General features: G+C 44.3%; 2 protein-coding genes across 2 annotated transcripts; both read left to right on the forward strand.

Moving 5' to 3' along the window:
* Nucleotides 1-554: 554 nt before the first annotated feature.
* LOC116420218 lies at nucleotides 555-21,656 on the forward strand. The gene is made up of 4 exons (XM_031944547.1): nucleotides 555-961; nucleotides 17,422-17,658; nucleotides 19,076-19,210; nucleotides 21,100-21,656. The coding sequence occupies exons 1-4, from the start codon at nucleotides 949-951 to the stop codon at nucleotides 21,402-21,404; spliced, it is 690 nt and encodes a 229-aa protein (XP_031800407.1). The 5' UTR covers nucleotides 555-948; the 3' UTR covers nucleotides 21,405-21,656.
* On the forward strand, nucleotides 1,282-10,548 carry LOC105751102 (heterogeneous nuclear ribonucleoproteins C1/C2-like). The gene is made up of 2 exons (XM_012553499.3): nucleotides 1,282-1,608; nucleotides 9,918-10,548. Exons 1-2 carry the CDS (start codon nucleotides 1,452-1,454, stop codon nucleotides 10,211-10,213), a joined length of 453 nt encoding a protein of 150 aa, XP_012408953.2. The 5' UTR covers nucleotides 1,282-1,451; the 3' UTR covers nucleotides 10,214-10,548.
* Nucleotides 21,657-22,083: the final 427 nt, after the last annotated feature.

The raw sequence follows: 22,083 nt of genomic DNA on the forward strand, positions 1-22,083 counted from the left end.
GAGCCTATGGCCTTCTTATAACGGCCTCAGACCCGGGCCAAGGGAGTGACCAGGATGGGGGTAGGGGGGCGGAGAGGGAGGGAAGAACTCTGGGTGAACATGACGGTATCCCTGTGTGTAGGAGCCGATGAAAAGGTGCAGTCACCAGCTCGGAATGAGTAAGGAAGTTGCCTAGAAGTGAGTCGAGACCACCTGGTGTCTGAATTGGGTCTTTGCCAAATTATCGATGGATTCCCCTCTTCCAATGGTTCACAGATCCAGGAAGGGAGTGTGATGTGGTGGGAAGCTGAGGTAATTAATGCTGAATATAGATCCCTAAACTGTTTAGAGCCAGGGAAGCCACACCCCTGTGCTTGGCAGTTTTTCAAGGCTTTGGAACTTTTTTAAATGGGGGTGCCCACGAGAGACAGGGGAGCAGGGGAATAGATTAGGAAACATGGCAAAAAAAAAACCATTGAACACAGTCGGAAGAGCCCTCAGACACATACAGGCCCAGCTGGACACAGCCGGAAGTTCCTTCTCAGAGAATTCTGGCCCTCAGTCATGTCCCCAGAATCCAAGACCTCCAGTGATTGTTTGTACAGATAGACCCGGTGATCCCTCTCTAGGAATAAAGGGGCTCACTTTTTCCCACAAAAAATCTGTCCCAGAGGGGGGCCACAAACAAGAGAGAGGCAGGGGGTATGATATACTAATGAGGTATGATGTAAGAGCTTGGTCATATAGAGAACAATGTGAAAGGGCATTATGACATTTGTAGCATTCAGACTGTAGGGGGCAGTAATGTTTGAAGCTGGCCCTCCCTCTGCAGTCGGCCTCTCCCACCCTGAGTATTCTGGGAAATTAGTCCCTCAAAGAGTTGCTTCCTTCCTCCACTGAAGCTGTGGCTGCCTGATCCGAAGGACCCCATCTCTCACCTTGAGTGGTACTGATTCACTGGACAAGAACATGGAAAACAACGGTAAATAGAGCAGAAAAGTGGTCAGACGCGGGGTACCCGAGTCCCGAGAGAAACTGAGTCTCACAGGACAAAAGTAACCCTGAGAGTTTTTAGAGTTGGAGGCTGAGGCCTACCATGAGTGCGGGGATTACCTCAGTATCAAAGGCCTATCTTCTAGAAAGAGACTGAGAATTGTGGGGGGGGAGGAATCAGGAATTTGGGCTCTTAGGAACCATTCAGACCCAACCCCCCTCATATTTTAGAGGCCTTGGAAACCCTCCCTGTTCCCCGCCTCCTTCCCTCTTGATAAGGAGTAAAACAAAATGGCTGTGGGCTGGGGTTTGGAAACAGGCCTAAGGCACAGAAGACTCATCTCCTTTGTTACTGTAACAAGGAAGGGGGTGGATAAAGTGATAAACTGAGAGGCCCACAAGGGGAAGGCCTTGAGATTGGGGGAGTATCAGAGTTGGAGGCGGGGAACTGTTGCAGGCCCAAGGAGGCCCTGACTCAAATGGCTACCAGAGCGGGGATTAGGGTTCTCAGGGGCACTCCCTCCCCCCTTCCACTAAGGGAAAAAGAGACCTCTGAGGGAGGGAAGGGATTCTCTCCTTCAGAAACCACATCCACCATGACGGTCACTATGGACACCAGCCTCTTGAGTCACAGTGGTAAGGCCTTCTAATCCTACCTCCTGAGCCCAAACCCTTGATAAATGAGGGAAAATCAAGGCTAGGGGAGAGAAACTCAGGATCCCAGAATATCAGAGCTAGAATAAATGTCTGCTCTTATGATCCCTGGCTTACAGACTACCTGGGTGGGGGGGGGGGGGGGAGAATAATGAAAATTAAGACAGGAAAAGTGGTCTCTAGGTAGGAATAGGGGGCTTGAAAGTGTCGAGGAGTTTCCATTTGATCCTCTGGGTAATAATGGGCCACATGGGGGGGTCAAATGGTTTTATAAAAATCACTTTCGCACTTGTATGGTGCAGAATGAGCGGGCATCTAAGAGGGGGCACAGAGGCTTAAGCAAGAAGGCTCCACGATCGCACAAGTCGGTCAACCTGCAGCTAGAGAGCACTGAGCAAAGCCCCAGGGTTGCAAAGAAAGGCAAAAACTGTTTTCATTCGAAAGATGTAGCCCAATAACTGCAGCCAAAATAGAAACAGTGTAGATAGAAGGTATTTTCAGTGAGAAGGTGCTCAGTGGGTGGCTGGGGTTGCCTTGGGAAAGGCCTCCTGCAGAGTATGGAGTTTGAGCTGGGTACTGAAGGAGGGTGGGGAACCCAGGAGGGGAAGGTAAAGAGATTGTTACAAGGATTGATTTTGGGTCCAAAGGCATAGATCCCCAGGACATGGAGTTTCCTGGACGGGCAATGGAGGGATTGAGAAAGGATATGCATGGGAAGCTTGAGGGTGGATGAAAAAATTCGGAACTTAGAATCAATTTAATCTTTGCTGATTTTCTCTATCCTTTTTTTGGTTATTAACCTCTAGTTGCTTTAGCCTAGTCACTTTTTATTCTACGTTATGTATCTATTTGAGACTTATGTGGTATAAATTTTGGTCTATACCTAATTTCTGTTGATTTTAACACTATTTTTGTCAAATGGATTCCTTTGGTCTAGTTTTTCTAGTTTTTATCAAACAGTGAACCCTCACCACGGTATTTGGGCAGCTCCGAGGGGCAATGATTAGGATGCTAGGCCTGGAGCCAAGAAGCCCCGAGTTCAAATATGACCTCTGACACAAGCTGTTTGATCCTGAGTAAGTCATTTACCACCATTTTCCTCTCTTTCCTCATCTCTAAAATGAGCCGGAGAAAGAAATGGCCAACCACTCCCAACTTTTTGCAAAGAAATAGGGTCACAGAGATTCGGCCACAACTGAAACGACTGAACAAAAACAATATGACCACAGTAGCTAAGTAAATCTTTGGGTTCTATTGTATTTTTTCTGCTGCATACCTAATCTGGTCCCCCAAGTTCTCTGTTTCTTAATCAGCACCAAATGATTTTCATGATTACTGCTTTATAGTATCATTAGGCCCCATGTCTCACTTTTTTTCATTATTTCCTTTGAGATTCTTGACTTTTTGTTTCTACAAATAGATTTTGTTACTTTTCCAACTTTATGAAAATAATATTTTGGTGATTTGATTGATATGGCACTGACTAAATAAATTTATTTAGGTAGTGCTATTATTTTTATTACATTGGCTCAATCTACCCATAAATGATCAATAATGAATTATTGAATTCTATATTTGTATAAAGTTTTGTAGTTATAGTCATATAGTTCTTGCACATCTTAGCAGGGAGAGTTTCAAGTATTTTATATATTTTATAGCTATTTTAAGTGGAATTTTCCCTTCTATCTCTGTTTTGTTGATAATATATGCTGATAAGATAACGGTTTGGTCATGTAGACTTATTGTGTATCTAATTTATATTTTAATGTATTTAACATCCTGCCATCTAGGGGAGGGGGTGGGGGGTAAGAGGTGAAAAATTGGAACAAGAGGTTTGGCAATTGTTAATGCTGTAAAGTTACCCATGCATATAACCTGTAAATAAAAGGCTATTAAATAAATTAATTAATTAAAAAAAGATAATATATGCTGATGATTTATATGGATTTTCTTTATGTCATGCAACTTTATTAAAGTGATTGTCTCACATTTTTTTCAGTTGATGCTCTGGAGATAAGTAAACTATTATGATCTCTACAAAAAGTAATAATTTTGTTTTCTCTATTTTTTTTCTAGCTTTACAAGGTAATCCTTTGGTATGGTGATAAAAACAAATTAATGTTGATTGTATTTTAATTTTTACTGTGTTGGTTTCGCTTCCTCATGAGCAATTAATGTTTCTTCAATTATTTAGGTCTATATTAAAAAAAAAATTTTGTATTATATTCATATAAGCCCCATGTGTGTCTTATAGATTCCCAGGTATTTTATACATTCTATAGTAACTTTAAATTGAATTTCTCTTTCTATCTCTTCCTTCTGAGTTTTCTTGGTAACCAAAAAAAAAAAACCCTCTATGATTTATGTTTATTTTATATACTGCAACTTTGCTGAAGTTGTGCATTTTTTCAATTAAATTTTAGTTGATTCTAAAGCTCTCTAATTAGGCCATGATATTAATTATTTCTAAAAAGGAATAGGTTTTTTTTTTATTCTTATGCTTATTTCCTCAAATTTCTTGCCTTTGCCTTTGTCTTATTGCTAGGGCAAGCACTTCTAAAACTATCAAACGGTTGGGGTGATAATGAATAACTTTGCTTTGTTTCTGATCTTAACAGAAAAACTTCTAGTCTTTTTTCCTATTGCAATACTGATGCCTCTGGCTGCTATGTGGATGCTATTTATCATTTAAGTGAATTTATTCAAATGCTGTCTATTTTTAAAAAATACAAATGGTTATTGTGTCATGTCAAAAGCTTAGTCTGCATCTGTGCATGTAAATATAACATTTTTGTTGTTCTTACCATTAATGGTGTTCATTACAGTTATAATTTTCTCACCATTGAATCAACCCTGCGTTCCTGGCATAAATCCAACCTGAGCTTTCTATATAATCATTTTGATATGTCTCTGTGGCTTTTAAAATAATATACTTTTAGAATGTTTGAGTCAATGTTCATTAGACCTATTGATCTATGGAGAGAAGAAATTGGGTGGACTTCTTTTCCTATTTTTTTCAGTTTGCATAATACTGGAATTAATTGTGCTTTAAATATTTGATAGAATTGCTTATAAATACATCAACTTTAGGTCTTTTTTTCTTTAAAATTTCATTTGAGATATACTCAATGGGTTTATTTAAATTATCTATTTCTTCTTTTATTAATCTGGGTATTTTATATATTTACAAATATATTTTCTATTTAACTAGCATATATTTGGGGAAAATAGTTTCTAATAATTTCCTTTATTTCTTCTTCATTTATCGTGACTTTTTTTTTCATTTTTAACTGGTAATTTGGTTTCCTTCTTTATAAAAATAATTAGCTGCTGACTTATCTAATATAAGCAGCTACATAAGCTCAGTGTAAATAGCTCTAGATCTAGAGTTAAGAAGACCCAAGTTCAAATTTGGCCCCTGAAACCTACCAGTTATGTGATCCTAGGCAGGTTTTTTAATATTTTTTGCTTTCAATTTCCTTCATCTTTGATTTTCCAAATCCCTCTTTTATTTTATAATCGTTGACTTTCTAGGACTCTTTGGTTTGCATGTCCAATACGTGAGACCATTCTTTCTCTCTTTGGTTGAGAAAAGTGTTTAAATACATTGTTTTCCTTAAAAACTGCTTTAGCTTCATGCCCCAAATTTTTGTATGCTGTTTCATTGTTGGCATTAACTTTAATGAAATTTATATAGTTTCTATGATTCGTTCCTCTAACTGACCTAATTAATTTTAATCCTTTCCTCCGCAGCCCTTTATTGAATATAATTGTTATTGCATTGTGTTCAGTACAGAATATGTTTACCATTTCTGATTTTCTGCGTTTGTGAAGTTTTATGCCTTGATAAGGGTCAATTTTTGTAACTGTTCCATACTCATCTCAAAAACAACTTTATTCCTTTCTATTTCCATTCAATAATTGTCAAAGATGATGTTCTTGTCTCCATTGTTATAATTTTGCTGTCTATGTCTCCCCCTAGAACCTGTTGAGCTTTTTACTTTAAATATTCAGATGCTTCCATTCTGTCCATGTATGTTAAGAATTGCTATTAATTCATCGTCTATGGTACCTTTCAGCAAAATAGAATTTTCATTTCTCTCTTTTACTTATCTAATTTTTTTACTGTTTTGCCTGAATTCATGATTGTTACCCCTGCTTTTTTTTTTCAGTAGACTTGAAGCATAATAGATTTAGCTGCAGCCCCTCATTTTAATTCTGCATGACTTTTAGACTTCAAGTATGGTAATTATAAGCATCTTATTATTGAATTTTGCTTTCTAATCCTTTTGTTTTCCCTCTTCACTTTTACAGAGTTCATACCATTTACATTCATAACTGATGCTATTAATTGAGTAGTTTCCTCACTTTTTTTCCTGAGGCAATTGGAGTTAAGTGGCTTGCTCAGGGTCACACAGCCAGGAAGTTAAGGTTAAGTGTCTGAGATCAAATTTGAACTCAGGTCCTCTTGACTTCAGGGCTAGTGCTCTATGCACTACACCAACTAGCTGCCCCTAATTCCCTCATTTTTATTTCCCTTATATTTTCACTCCACTCTTTTCTCTTCACTTCTATGTAACAAAGAAGGGTAATGCGAGAGAAGTTTCCTTACACTGGTGCTCTATGCTTGATAAAATCTGCAATCCTGTCCCTTTTTCCCTCAGCAGCCCCAGTTGCATGCTCTTACCCTTCCTTTCTATTACCCTTTTTTTTAGGGGGATAGATTTAGGGGTTTTTTTTAGGGGGATAGATTTAGGGTTTTTTAGGGGGATAGATTTAGGGTTTTAGGGGGATAGATTTAGGGTTTTTTAGGGGGATAGATTTAGGGTTTTTTTTAGGGGGATAGATTTAGGGTTTTCATGGGGATAGATTTAGGGTTTTTAGGGGGATCGATTTAGGGTTTTTTAGGGGGATAGATTTAGGGTTTTTAGGGGGATAGATTTAGGGTTTTTTATGGATAGATTTAGGGTTTTTTAAAGGGGGATAGATTTAGGGTGTTTTTTTTAGGTCTATTACTCTTTATGATCTACCTTCTTAAGTTAGAATATATTTTGCCTATGACTAATTCCTTCCTGAACATAGCTTCTCTCTTAACCTCTCTCTCTCCTCTCCATTCCCTCCTATTTCTCTCAAGTTGAATCTAGTTCTACCCCAAACTCTATATTGTTCTATCCTCCTTATGTCCATTCAGATGGAAGTTAGTTTCAAATAGATCCCTCACCTCTTCCTCATTTTCTACGTGCACACTCCAATTATGTGTAAGAATGAGTTTTTTCAGCCTTCCTCCTCCTCCTCCTTTCTGATAGTATATTCCTTTCTTTCCCCTTTAACTTTCTTCTGTCAAGATCATGAGAATGGAACAAAACATAAATCAGATTTTCTGTCTGATCGAATTCTCTTTATTAATGAGAATGAATTAATAGTATTTTTCCTGATGACATTGGGGTCCAGGGGGAACCTTATGTTAACTCTTTTATTAGAATATACACATTTCATCTTTTTATAGTGCCTTCTTAATTGCTCACCCACATCCACTCTTTTGTTTCTCTTAACTTCTATATTTGTACTTCCAAGATTCTACAAAATTCTGCTCTTTTCCTTGCTTGAAAATCCCTTATCTCATTAAAGCTATATTTTCCCCTCTATAGGATTATACTCAGTTTTTCTGGGTAAGTTATTCCTTGTTGAAAGCCTATAGCTTTTGTCTTTGTCTTGGGAATATCTATTAGAAGCTGGCTTGTTCTGAGATGATCCTGATTAAGGCTCCTTTTTACTTGAATTCTTGCTTTCTAGCTGCTTTGGGAGCTTTATCTTCTTTTACTTGAAAGCTCTGGATTTTACCTATGATGTTCCTGGGAGTTTTCAATTGGGGACTTCTATCAGGAGGTTACTTGCACTTTTGCTTGGTTCTGATAACTCTGGGCAGGTTTCTTTCTTGAAACAAGATATCCAAGCCCTCTTTTTGTCATGGATTTCAGGCAGTCCAATGATTCTTGTGTTCTTTATTGTTCATCACTTTTCCAGCTCAGTTGTTTTTCACATAAGACACTTTATTTTTTTTCCTGTTTTTCCTTTTTATGACTGTTTTAGCATTTCTTGCTATCTCTTGGAGCCTCAAACTTCTCTATAGTTTGTTCCGATTTTCTAAGCGTCTGTTACTAAGGTTTTCTACTTCTTGTACTAAACTTTTAAGTCTCCTGAATCTTTCTTCCAGGCCACTTTGTTGTCATACTGTGTTTTGCTTCGAGCATCTCTGCTTATAGATTTCCCAGAGTTGTTCTCTTTTGGGTTTGTGTCTTTGACGTCTGCGGCCTCAGAATAGTTTTAAAGAATTATTTTTGTTCAGTCTTTCTTTTAGGCTTATTTCCTGAATAAGATTTTGTGTTATAATCGAGCTCCACACACAGAGGTTTGGATTTGGATGCTGCTGCTTTCTTCAGGTACTGAGTATTGTGTTCTTCTAGTATCTCAGGGATAACTTGGGCTAAGCACCTGAAGGTTTTCTGTGTGTGCACAGCGGTGGTGCTAGGGAAAAGACTGATGATGGCCTCCTGATGTAAACTTTGCAAGCTCTTCACCCTGCTTTGGGTCTGGAGGACAAACTGTAGACTTGTCTCTTATTGAAACTCCAATAGATTGCTGTTGGTTCGTGCTTCGGTCGACCGGCTGGAAAGCTCGGCAAGTTCAGAGTATCAGAACTAGAGGCTTCCCCTTGGTCTGAGCTCCCTGGCCCGGTTACTCGGCTGTAGGCCTCAGCCTGAGCCGGGGCCCGAATCGATGACCCCACTGCCGTTGCTTGGTTCCTTTCTTTGATCTTGCCCAACACGTAGCCTCAGGTTTGGGGGGAGCCGGATGGACGACTGCTGGAGAAGAGCTGCAGGACCAGCCGCAGGTCTCCTTTTCACTCCACTGTGGATCTACTCTATGGCCAGTGTGACAGCTGCTGGCTGGTTCCTCTTCCAATTCTTTGCAGGGTTTCACCTTCTTTCCTGACTACTCCTTACCCTACATGCCTCTGTTCAGTCCCTACTCTGGAAGGCTCTGTTCTCTTTCTTCCTAACTGAAGCCCAGTGTCCTTAGGCCTTGGTCTATTGATGATCACCTGGCTGGAAATTAAAAGGGCTCACTCATTTTTTTCTTGGATTTTTTCACTCTGCTCAATCCGGTCCTCCTTCCTAGGTTCTGCTGTAATAGGTCTGAGGAGGAACTGGACTATCCACCAACTTTGTGGCTCTTCTCAGTGTTCTCCACAGTCTCTCAAGGCAGGGTCAAGTTATAAAGCGCTTTAAGTGGAGGTCAGAGAGTCCTGGACACCCTGGGGAAACTACCGAAGCCTCCTGGATGGACAATGACTCCGAAAGGACCAGAGGTGGACGACATGGACGACACGACCGGTGGCCTGAGCAGTAGGGATTAGATAGAGGAGCCACTCAAAGCCAGGATTGATCCAGAAGGAGGGGAAACAGGGTTCTCGTTATGTGGTGGAAGGGGGAATGATGGGAGATGTCCCACCAGAGACCTGCTGGGAAGGAGAAAATCAGACCGCCACATCTACTTTATGATTTTGATTGGATCTAGAGAACTAGAAAAGGGAGCACTCAGAGAGAGGAGGGAGAAGTCGGAGTCCAGGGTGAAGCGACGGGATAATGTATGGTGTAAGCGTCAGAGCAAGAGGACGTGGGTTTGCGTTGTGGCTCTCCTATTTGTTTGCTGTATGTGACCTTGGCAAATGACTTCAGCTCCTCGGGTCTTAGTTTTCTTCTCTAGAAAATGAAGCGGTGAGAAGTGTCAATCCCACATGACTCCAAATCTATGATTGACATAGATATAGATCAGCGGATATGCTTGTGTATTCAGTCATCCCTTCCGCATCGCGACCATCCTCGTTGTGATTTTGACACACGTGAGAAATTAAATGGGACTGGGCGCCGGGGAGTTTTACTTCAGACAACACAGAGAGTCCAGGTGACCTAGAAAAAAGTTCCGCAACTCAGGGATGCATAAAATATGTGTAATATTATATAATATTAACATATTTTCTCTTTTAACGCCATCATCAGACTTCTTCTCTGGGATGAAGAGAGAGTCCAAAAATTTGCCACGGATTCTCCAGCTCGAGGGGGGGCACCGTGCCGCTGACCTCCGTGATGTGCAAGGGATAACTGTATACATACGTCAGCCATCCAGAGCTCCACCTGGAAAGGGGGCTCCTGATCAGCTACTTCCTGGGGTGCCTGAAAGCATTACTTAATGCCAGGGAGATCACCATTATTATTATTATTATTTATCAGCAGGCAACCCCTCCCGCAGAGGCAAAAGGGGCTTCTATTCCAAGAGAGGACAACGGACCCATTTCAGAGGTGGGAAAGTGAAGGTCCACGATCTCCAGTCCATCAAGAAAGAGCTAGCGTCGATCAAGCAGAAAGTGGATTGCCTCCTGGAGAAGCTGGAAAGAATCGAGGAAGAAGCCAACCAAGCCGAGATGCAGTCCAGTGTCTTGGAGCAGCAGAACAACTTTCCCGAAGAAGTTGCGGTCAGCGAGTCCGAAGGCGATACCGAGGGAGCGAGCAGATCAGAGAGATACTGAAGAGCAAGCCCAGCCGAGGGGGCTCCAGGATGAAGAAGACGTCAGAGGGCAGGAAACACCAGCCACGGCCAGCGATGGCCGTCTCCGACACTCTTTGCCCCTCCCTGGTACGCCAGGGCCTTCATCCTAAAGTCAGCCTCCCTGAGTCCCCTCCCCTGGTAGTTTGGAGCATATGATCACCCTTGGCTCCAGCCTTAGCCTCTCCAGGTTTCCCAGTGCCTCTCTGTTCTGGTCCCTGCAGCTGTCCCAAGAGATACAATAAAGCCTCTGTAGTTTTGCTCACTTACCTTGGATAGCTCTAACTCAGCTCTATGATAATTAAAAATCCGATTGTTCCGTTTGTGTTTTGGTTTAGTTTTGTTTTTTTTAAAGGAGGGAAGGGGAACCCCGGAGGTAGAGGGCATGTCTAGCTTTCAGGATTCAGTCAAGCCGCCAAGTTCCCTGGGGTCAGCTAAGACGAGGCAGCAGGGGCCAGGCCGGACACTGGCCTCAGTGGCTCAGAAGGGCTCCCGTTCGGTCACTTGCGTCGCCCTGTCCAGGCCCTCCGGGTACAGCCCTGACCAGGGCAGGGACATGGGGTCTCTCTGCCTCAAAGAGCCTGCATGGAGCTGCAGGGCACTGCCCTGGAGCCAGGGGGGAACCACCGGGGGCCTGCCCCTCTCACCAGGCTCCCCTTCCAGCCCAAGGCTCTGCCCCCCCCCGACTTCTCTCCCACAGCCTCTTTCACTGTGGGCCCCAGTTCAGGCCCTGTGCTGGAAGGAAGGGGAGCCTCTCTTGGTTTTGGGAGCTGCTCCCACAAAGGGCCTGGTGGGGAGTGGGGAAGGGGACAGCCCTAAGGATCTGGTACCATGAGGGCAGCAGGGGACTGTGGGGAGTGGAGCGGGACCTAGCCCAGCGGGCCTGAACAAGGGCCCCAGCTCGGGGGCCTCCTCAGAGTCTGGAGCACCCTTGGTCAGGGGCGTGGGCAAGTCAAGGCCACAAAGTCTCCCCTGGGCCCCTCAGCCCGAAAGCAGACACGGGGGTAGATGCCTCCAGCTCTGGGGCTACTGGGTAAAAGCAAAACAGAAACCCAAAAGAAGAGTCTTGGTGTGTATAGGTAATGGGAACTTGAAGCACTACTCTAGAGTGTAGCTCCAAATTCAAGGGTCCTTAATTTGGTGAGCTGGACACACCTGCTTCCTCTTCCGATTCTTCCATTTTCTCTCCCAAGACACCTCTTCTTCTCCATCATCATAATGACAAGTAAGCACGGATTGTTGCCAGCTATGTGCCAGGCACCTTGCTGGGTGCTAGGAATACAGAGATGAAAGAGAATCGGTCCCTTGCCCTCGAGGAGTTTGTTTTAAGGAGATAATATATATGTATATAGGTGTCTAATAATAATAACAGTAGTAATGAGAACTGATTGGTATAGAGCAATTTAAGATTTATAAAGCACTTTACAAATAGGAGCTCATTTTCTCCTCATCATACCCCTAGGAAGTAGATGCTATTATTCCCATTTTATAGATTAGGAAACTGAGGCAAGCGGAGATGGTGAATAATTCGTCCAGGGTCACACAGCTAGTGTCTGGTCCAGATTTGAATGGGTCTCCCTACTCCAGTTCCTGCACCCTATCCGTTGCACCCTACACAGCTCGATGAACTCTCCCAGCTCTCAGCATTCCCTCCAACAATCTGCCCGTCCTATAGGAATATCAACCTCGTCTTCCCACAAGGTCATCATGTTCTGAAGAAACCAGGGGTATAGAGGGCCGGAACCCTGGAGAAGTATACCTGAAGCAAGGATACTTACAATAAGGTGGTTACTCGGTGTGATTGTTAAGAAGATGGTTCTCTAGTTCACATATACTTAGCACTTAGCATGGTGATGTAATGGTTGTCTAGTTCCCACATACTCCGTGTGCTGTAATGATGTAACCATATAAGGGCTGAGAGGACTGGAAATGGGACATTTCATCTCTGACCATCCTCCTGGTGGCTCTCCTGCCTCCTGCACTAAAGACAAAGGCTGGGCCGGAGATCCTCCAGAAACCTTACACAGGGGCCGCTCTCCCAACCACATCCCATCCATTGCCCGCCCTCAGCTCAGGACCCACCCAATGTCTCCTTCGGTCACATCCTTTCCTCCCATTCTCAGGAGCATCTCTTCTCGTCTGCTCACATTCACTCCCTCTGAGTCGTGCTTTTCATTTTCAATAAATATCTTTTTAAAAATTTTAACAGCTTTCCCCCCATCTTCAGTTTTTTCTTTGTCTAGATTGTAACCTTAACTCTTCCCTCTCGAAAAGCCATTTCTTACAGCTAAAGGTTTCTGGAAAGAGAGAAATGGGGGGGGGGGAATCCCCGAAAACCAATCAATACATTGATAAAGCTTCTGCCATTCCAAGTAATGTTCCAGACCCATAGACCTCAGGGAAGGGGTCTTCTCATGTCCCTTTGCAAATGATTTCCCCAACCCCCTGGGGTCGTGCAGCTCAGCTATCCCACCTAGGGTGTGTTTTTCTTGCCTATCCACACTTATTACAAGGGTTTGTTTTTCCTTTTTTCAGTGTGTGTTGGGGAATGTGGGAGAGGGGAAAATAAAGGTTTCTTTAAAAAAAGAACAGTTTTTTCTAAGAACTCTATAAAATGGCATCTTTCTACCCATTTTAAAAAATCAACAAATGGCACCAACACAACGGGATCTGATATTTTCCATTTCTTTTAGTTAATTGTGAGATGCTAAATCTGCGGTCCTTTGATGAATATCCTTTGTTAAAGTCTACCTGGATTCACCTTGAGGACGCCTTCAATCTGTGTGTAGACAAGCCACACACATATTTTGTATCATGTGGGAGAGGAGGGATATAAGTAACAGTTGTGGATGTTCTCTTAGTTATCTTTTTTAATCGGTAAAGTTAGAGAATATTTTCCATGCCTTGGGGGACCGGTCCTCCCTCGGGATTCCATATTTTACAAGCACAGCTGTGAAGGTCTTCACTTCTAGGACATATCTCTTTGAGTCAGTTCAGCTGCTCTCCCTGCCTTTGTTGTCTTTCTTGCCATCTCTGCTTTCCCTGAAAGCACCCCACATGATGGGGTTCAAGGGAATCAAGCTCACTCTCCTTAATGGAGAAAACGGTTTGGAATGAATTGGTCAATCTTTCCTATTTTTTTCATTTGTTGACCTCATTCTGTTTTCCCCCTTGAATGCCCTTGGGATGACTTTATTTATATGGACATCTTGCCAAGGTTTCTTTGGACTGGTTTTCCCCTCCACTGTTTTTCTCTGCTTTATGAGATAATATTGCTTATAATCGTCCATCATCCTTATTCATAAGATTTTGCAGATGAGTTTATATTCTAACCTGGTATTGCCTTTGGCAGCCATCTCTCTTCATTTGGCCAATAAGTCAAATGTATGCTGACTAAGGTGCTTTCTGAGCTCTTTTGGACTCCTTGTAGCAATTAATGGAAATTGCTTTAACTTCTGGACCAAATTTTTTATAGTTGATGTTAACAGCGTTCTGTTGTCCATTTCTCATTTTTAATCTTCCATAGATTTAAAAAATAATTCAGGGTTAAATCTTGTAACTTATATGTCATAACTTTTTCTCATTACTACTCTTTCTTCTTCTTTATCATAAATACAGATCTTAGTTCTGATGAGCTGAGTTTGTAGACAGCTGACTCAGGTACATCTATCTCCCCCACTGATAGCAAATCTTTTCTTGCCCGTTAAGGAGTCGGTTCCATCCCTTGTGATGTTACTTGGCGCCCACCATAGTCAGTGCCTCCCAATTCATTTTTTGAAGAAAACACCCATAATATAGAGTTGTAAAGCTCTGTATAACCTATGTCTTCACCCTCTGGTTTCTTTCTTCCAAGACACATTTCCTAATCTTTCTCCTCATCTTTACCTTTTCCCACTTTTGCATTAAAGTCCCACCAAGTATATGTTGATTTGAGTCAGGGAGTCTTTTCAAGCTCTTCAGAGAATTTTTCTATAGCAAGAGAACAATAAAATTGTTGACGGATGAGCGGCAATTATTTTCATGGTGGCCTTTCTGGAAATACTTATCATTAGTATGACAATACCTGATGACCAAATATCCCATGATGGGATATTTCTTAGAGCTTTTGAATGTAGGAAAACCATCACTCTTCCCACTCCTTTCTTTGTATTCCTCCCTTCCTATTTTCTGTTATTGTTTGGAAGGTATCACCCTCCTCCCAGTCTCCTAGGTTAGGGATCAAACTTGACACCTCTCTCTCTCCCCCCCCCTCTCTCTCTTCTTCCTCCTCCTCTTCTTCCTCCTCCTCCTCCTCCTCTTTCTCCTCCTCCTCCTCCTCTTTCTCTCTCTCTCTCTCTCTCTCTCTCTCTCTCTCTCTCATCATATCCAATTAGTTGTCCAGTTCTGTCGATTCTACCTTTGTAACATCTCATATATTACTCCTTCTCTGCTCTCACACTTCTCTCACCCGATTCAGGTCTTTACCACTTCATAGCTGAATTATTACAATGATCTTCTGATTATTCTCTCTGCTTCTAGTCTCTCCCCATTCACCTACTGAAGCATGTTCCTAAAATCCATTCAGGTCACCCCACCACACACACTCAATAAACTCCAGAGGCTCCCTATTGCCTTTAGGAGCAAATTCAAAACATTGTTTGGCCTTCAAACTCCTTCCTTACCTGGTCAGCTCCTATCTTTCAGTCTTCTTACAATGTACACCCCCAATCTAGTGACAGTGGTCTCCTGGCACAAACGAGACACTCCATCACTTAGCGTTGGACATTTTTTCTGGCCATCCCCAAGCCTAGAACGTTCTCCCTTCTCTGTTCTAATTCGTGACCTTTCTGGCTTCCTTTAAGTCCCAGATAAAATCACACCTTCTACAGAAAGCCTTCTCTAACCCCTCTTAATTCCTGTGCTTTCTGTTTTTTTTTAATTATTTCCTACCTATCCTATAAATAGCTTGTTTTGTTTATATTTGCTTGCCTGTGGTCTCCCCCATTAGACTCTAAGGTCCTTGTGGGCAGGGACTGGCTTTTTTATGCCTTTAGCACTAGGCATTCACATAGTAGGTGCTTAATAAATGTGGGTTTAATCGAATTGAATACGCTGAACAACAAAACATCTGTATACTTAAAGGAAAAATTCATCAGATTGGAGTGAGAGATAAAAAATTAAACTATAATAGTGAGGGGTAGATACCCCTTTATGCCACTTTCAGATTTAGACAAAAATCTAACAAAAAGAAACAGGACAGACGCTAAGCATCTGAAAAGGATTGTAGAAAAACTAGAAATAAGAAAATAGTCCCATTTTAGAAAAAAAAAAAGAAATTGAACCAACCATTAATGAACTCTCTAAAAAAAGTTTCCAGGACCAGATGGATTTACAAGTGAATTCTGCCAAATGTTTAACAAACAATTCCAATACTTTATAAACTACTTGGAAAAATAGGGGAAGAGAGTCCTACCAAATTCTTTTTATGACACAGATATGGTGCTGATACCTAAAACAGGAAGGGCCAAAAAAGAGAAAGAAAATTATAGACCAATTTACCTAATGAATGCAAATGTAGAAATCTCAAATAAAATATTAGCAAAGAGATTACAGCCACTAAGTGATATCCAGAATAATACCCTGTGACCAAGTGACCAGGGCTGGTTCAATATCAGAAAAACTATTAGCACAATTGACCATATCAGTAACAAAACTAACAGAAATCATGGGATTATCTCAATAGATGCCGAACAAAACATTTGAGGAAATACAACATCCATTCCTACTGAAAACATTAGAGAGTATAGAAATCAATGGAGTTTTCCTTAAAATGATAAGTGGCATCTATCTAAAACTACCAGCAAGCATTATATGTAATGGGGATAACTAGAAGCATTCCCAATAAGATCAGAGATGAAGCAAGGTGGCCCATTATCATGATTAGTATTTAGTATTACACTGGAAATATTAACTTTGGCAATAAGAAAAGAAAAGGAAATGGAAGGAATTAGAGCAGGTAATGAAGAAACAAAAATCTCACTCTTGGCAGATGATATGCTGGTATATTTAGAGAAACCTAGAGAATCAACTAAAAATTGCCCCAAAAAACACAACAAAACAATTAACAACTTTAGCAAGGTCACAGGATATAAAATAAACCCACATAAATCATTGGCATTTCTATGTGCTACCGACAAAATTCAGCAGCAAGAGATAGGAAGATAAAGCCCATTTAAACTAAATGTAGATTATATAAAATATCTGAGAATCTACCTGTCAAGACAAAGCCAGGAATAATGTGAACACAATTACAAAATGCTTTTCACGCAAATAAAGTTAGATCTAAACAATTAAAAGAATATCAAGTGTTCATGGGTAGGCTGAGATAAAAATGACAATTCTGCCTAAATTAATCTACTTATCCACTAGTCAAACTAAACTAACGTTTGACTTTATAAAACCAGAAAAAACAACAGTACAACTTATCTGGAAGAATAAAAAATCAAGAATTCCAAGGGAATTCATGAAAACAAATGCAAAGGAAGGTAGCCTAGCAGTACCAGACCTATATAACTATATTATAAAGTGGCAGTCACTAAAACCATTTGGTACTGGCTAAGAAATAGAATAGTAGATCAGCGGAATAGATTAAGTAGACAAGATATAATAGCCAACGACTATAGTAATCTAGTGTTTGATAAATCCAAAGACTCAAGCTTCTGGGATAAGAACTCACTATTTGACAAAAATTGCTGGTATGGCAGACACTGGGAAATGACCAACATTTAACATCCTAAAAGTTATTCTTAGAAACAAAATGGTTTGTTTAAAGAGAGAGAAAAAATTCTCCATTCCAAAACTTAAAAACAAATGAACAAAAATAAAAGAAATTATTGGAAATTATTTTGTTTAACTATATGCCAAGAAAACTAATACCTGAGGTAAAGTAGATGAATATTTACATAAAGAGGAGATACCTAGATCAACAGGAGCAAAAATAGATTACATAAAGCAATTTCACAAAAAGGAATTGAACAAGCAATTCATGGACTCCTGGAGAAAAAAAGTAGACCAACTTACAAATCAATTTTATCACTCGTGTGAAGGAAAATTAATTCAAATATTATGTATGTTCTTTAAAAAATAGGAAAAGAAACTTCTCATATTCTTTCTATGATCCATTTTTTCTATGATTACATCCCGGGCCTAAAGATCGAGGACTTCTTAGAGCAGCACCTGCAGACACAAGGCTTCAAACCGGGCCTGGCCAAGTCCATCCAACTCGCCCGGGTGCTGCTCAGCCAGAGACACCCCAGGGTCCTCAAGCGGGTGGTGAACGTCCCCTCCGTCGTACACATGGACTTTCAGAGGCACAGAAACTTCTCGCTGCACTCGCCCTAAAGCGGCGGCGGCCACGCCGGCCAGTTCAAGAAGAAAAACGCCAAGAAGGTTTGACATTGATTTCTATACTCTCTAATGTTTTCAATAAGAATGGGTGTTGTATTTTCTCAGATGTTTTGTTCTGCATCTAGTGAGATAATCACATGATTACTGTTAGGTAGCGAAGATAGAATGGACATTTTTATTATAATTTAAAATTTCTCTTGAAAACAAACTCAAATGCAACAAAATTAGAAGGGAGACAAGTAAGGGGGGGGGGAATGTTTCTGGCAAATTTCTCTGATAGAGCTGTTATATGGATGATATATAAGGAATGGATTCAAATTTATAAGGACAAGAGTCAACTCTTGTTCCTCTGATACTATAAGACCTATCACCCAAAGAGATCCAAAAGGAGCCATAGGACACATGTACAAAAATATTTATGACAGCACAAATATTTTTGTGGTGGCAAAGAACAGAAAACCAATAGATTACTTATCTGGCTGAAGAAATTATAGTATATCAATGGAATGGAGCAGCGATCCATCATAAAGAAATAACAAAGTGGGGCAGCTAGATGGCCCAGTGGATAGAGCACTGACCTTGAAGTCAGGAGGGCCTGAGTTCAAATCCGACCTCAGGCAGTTAACACTTCCTAGCTGTGTGACCCTAGGCAAGTCACATAACCCCAATTGCCTCAGGAGAAAGAAAGAAAGAAGTAGTTGATTTCAAGAGAAACTTGTAAAGATCTGTATGAACTGATGCAGAGTGATGTGAGTAGAATGAGAACAATTAAACAGCACAAAAAAACAACTTTGGAAGATTTGGGAATTCTTACCAACCCAATGAATAATCAGAATTCAATGGTGAAGTATAAATGACTCACATCATTTCTTTTCCAATTGTCAGTCAAGCATACTTAACTTCTAGGAAATCACAGGCCTGGAATTATATGTTCTCTGAGATTTTGTGGAGGGGAATAGAGGGAAGGAAGGTCATTCTAATTTTCAGTTGGCTGGAAGTTAGAGCCGTGGTGTATGAAAGAGGTAAGTCCTCGAACCAAGCCGAGCTTTGGTGATTCCTGCCTCCAAGGGTTAACACAACGGCCTGGTTTCGGCCATCTTCTCCTCACTTGAGGTTCTGTTAAATTCAAGGATTCTTAAATTTGCTTATGTCAGAGATCTCATGGCCAGTCAAGGGGATGGTCATTGAAGTGGAACTTCAGGAGGACCTGGGGATGGTGAGCAGAAAACAATTCAGGGCGATGTGGCGGGAAGCTATGTTCAAGGACCTGAAGGACTGCCAAAGGATCAGGATCCTTTAGTGCTCCTTTCAGAAGCTCCATAAGATGGAACTTGACAATCAGTGCCTTGCCATGGAGAGGAGAGACCTAGAGGATTATGGAGCAGGGGAGCAGGAAGGAAGAGCAGAGCAGGTCCCGAGTCACAGACATCAGGGTCAGAATGTACTTGTGTTTTTACAGAGCTCCAGGAGAGTGATCTGGAAGAGGAGGGGGCAGCAGCATCGGCCATGGTCTCAGAAACAGCAGCTGAGCTGGGAGCCCAGACGCCTGACCCCGAACCTGAGCATTTTCCAACTCAGAAAATACCCTTCAAAGGTAAACGGAGGCAGAGGAGGAGGGCCAGCGAGAGGTGGGGGTGCTGAGGAACCCCCGGGGTCTGTTGAGCACAGAGGGGAAACTGAGGTTCTCAGGGTATGTAGAGGTGCACCCAGAGGACAGTTTTCACCAGGAGAGATTGGGACTCAAAGGGTGGGCGGGGAGGGAGAGGAGGAAAGGAAAGCTCAGAAATGAGGAGGCCCCTAAGCAAACAGAGAGGCAGGGCTCTGAGCTAAGAAGTTAGTTATTGGAAAATGTCATGTTCGCACCAGCGACTCGTGCCCTTTCTGGACACCCCATGACCTTGTTGCCCCCCCAGAATGGAGGCTGACGGAGGCCTGGGTGACCCCAGTACCCGTGGGCCTAGAACAGTATAGGGCAGTGAAGGCTCCAGTATTGGTTGATCACATGATCGGCCTCCTAGGCTCAGCAGCACAGGGAAGGCCGGGCACTGAGGGGACCCCGGGTCCCTGCCTGGGGGGGGCTCCCTGCCCGGGGTGCTCGGAAGATTCTGGGCATTGGCCACCTGGGCGTCTCCGCTCCCAGACTCGCAGGTGCTGAGTCGGAGACTGAGCTCCGGGCCCAAGGTGGGGAGCTCGGCCTGGCTATCGTCAGGGGCCCGGCCCTGCCCCCGGCCCAAGCAGCTCGTCCTAAAGCTGCCTTCCTGGGCGAGTCTCCTTTCCCTTCTCTGGGCCTCGGTTTCCCCCTCTGCACCATGGCCGAGTTAGACCAGAGCACTCGCAGGTCCCTTCCGGGGGGACTTTCTGAGCTTGGGGGCCCCTGCCTGCGGCAAATCTGGCCCCGCCGGCACCAGCGTCATGGCCATTGTCCTGCCCTGAGATCCCCTCCCCCAGCCTCGGCAGGAGCTAGAAATTAATTTCCTGGTCTGTGCGATGGAGCCTTTGGTAGCATCCGGCCGGTGCCCGTGCCCAGAGAAGCTTGCCGACTGGCTATCGCCATGGCAACTGGAGCCTAGCTCACCAGCTCTCGCAGCTGGGCACCGGGGAGACTTCCTGCGCTAAACTGGTCAGGGCGGCGTCTCCCCTGCAGATCTCGGAGGGCTCTGCTGTCGCTGGGCTCCCAAGCTCTGCCAGACCCTCCTCCCCAACCCCCACGGTCCCCTCCTCACCAGGAGCCTGACTCTCCTCTGTCTCCTTTTTTCCGTCCCCCCACTGTTCTCTTCTCATCCGGAGCCTGACCCCCTAGGTCCCCTTCCTACCAGGAGGCTGGCCCCCCACTGTCCCCTTCCTACAAGGAGGCCGGCCCCCCGTTTTCCCCTTCTCATCAGGAGCCTGTTCCCCCCACTGCCCCCCATTTTCCCCTCCTCGCCAGGAGGCCGGCCCCCCACTGCCCGCTTCCCACCAGGAGGCCAGCCCCCCACTGTTCTCTTCTCATCAGGAGCCTGGCCCCCTGGGTCCCCTTCCTCACCAGGAGGCCGGCCCCCTGCTCTCACACCCAGACACCTGACATTTGCTGGCCAGGGCTCCATCCCACCCCTGACAGAGCCCGCTTGCCCAGGGGAGGCCCACGCTTTACTGCCAGGCCTTTGGATGCCCAACGAGTCCCCCTCCCCCGTAGGGTCCCTCTGGCCTTGGCTCATGGTGCGACCCCGCCCGGGTCCCTGTCCTGAGCTCCCCCACCCGGCAAAGGGGGGAATGGGCCTGGACGGTCCCCCGGGTCTCTGCCAGTGTTGTCTCCTCTTTCCTTGGAGGTCAGGCAGGGCCCGGTCCGTGAGACGGGCCCCTCGATGGCCAGACGCCCCCGGCCTCCTCGGGTTCGGCGGTTCGAGTGCCGCCTGCCCGGAGCCCCGTGGCTCTCCCCATGGCTCTCCCCACCCCGGGTGGCGCCCCCCCCCCTCTGCCAGCCCTTTTATGCTCTCTCCTGTCCAGGGTACCGCTCGCGCTGGGGGGACAGCGGCTTCTACTACAAGTCTGGCCAGAAGCTGCCCTCGTTCAAGTCAATTGAGCTGAAGGATGACAATCCCCAGGCCATCAAGCAGGAGTTTGTGAAGGTCCGTCAGAAGGTGGACGCCCTGCTGAGCTGCCTGGAGAAGGGGCCCGACCCCGAGGCCGCCGAGAAGGCCAAAGGGGCTGAGGGCGGTGGCTCCCAGGCCACCCTCACCGACTTGAACCTGAAGACCGATGACAGCAGCAGCAGCAGCAGCATCAGCAGCAGCAACGGGAACTGGGCCTAGGGGGACATGGAGGATCGCGGCGAGAGGACCAGCCGGGCTGGCTCTAGGACAATGGAGGGGCAGTGGTACTCCTCAGCTGGTGGGGCAGGGCCCCCCGGCCCCCCAGACCCTTGTCCTAGAGCCAGCCTCACCAGGTCCTCCCCCGATACCTTCCCGTCCATCTCACTGGTGTCCTCCATCTTTGTCCCTCCCCTGATCCCTCTGATTGCAGAGGCCTGAGCCCCATCAAAGATCTTTGAGGAACTTGCGAAAGATGTCTATTTTTCCTCATTTAACTTGGAAATCTTGTTCTGGTTCAACGAATAAAACTTCTCTCATTTCTTCTGCTATTCATCTTGCAAAAGGGGGTTGCCTTGGCAAGGGATGGGAGGGGATGTGGCCTTTGCAGCAAAACCCAGGAGATGGAGTCTCTGTCCATCCCCCCAAGAGCGCCTTGGCCCAGGTGGGACAGTGCGGTGGGGGCGGCTTCCTTCCAGCTGCTCCTCCCAGAAAAGCCCTCAAGTAGGGCCCCAGAGCTGGAGATGCTGAGGTGGGCCGTCCCCCCAGGTCCCTCGCTGGTCCGAGGCCTCCTGGGAAGGACTCTGGCTGGGGTGAGGCAATGACGCCTTTCCCCTTCCCCATCCCTGCTGACTCTACCATCCCTTCAGGGCTTCTGGCACAGGGTTGACCATTCCCGGCC

The sequence above is a fragment of the Sarcophilus harrisii genome, chromosome X (assembly GCF_902635505.1).
Source record: "Sarcophilus harrisii chromosome X, mSarHar1.11, whole genome shotgun sequence".
Lineage (NCBI taxonomy): Eukaryota > Metazoa > Chordata > Mammalia > Dasyuromorphia > Dasyuridae > Sarcophilus > Sarcophilus harrisii.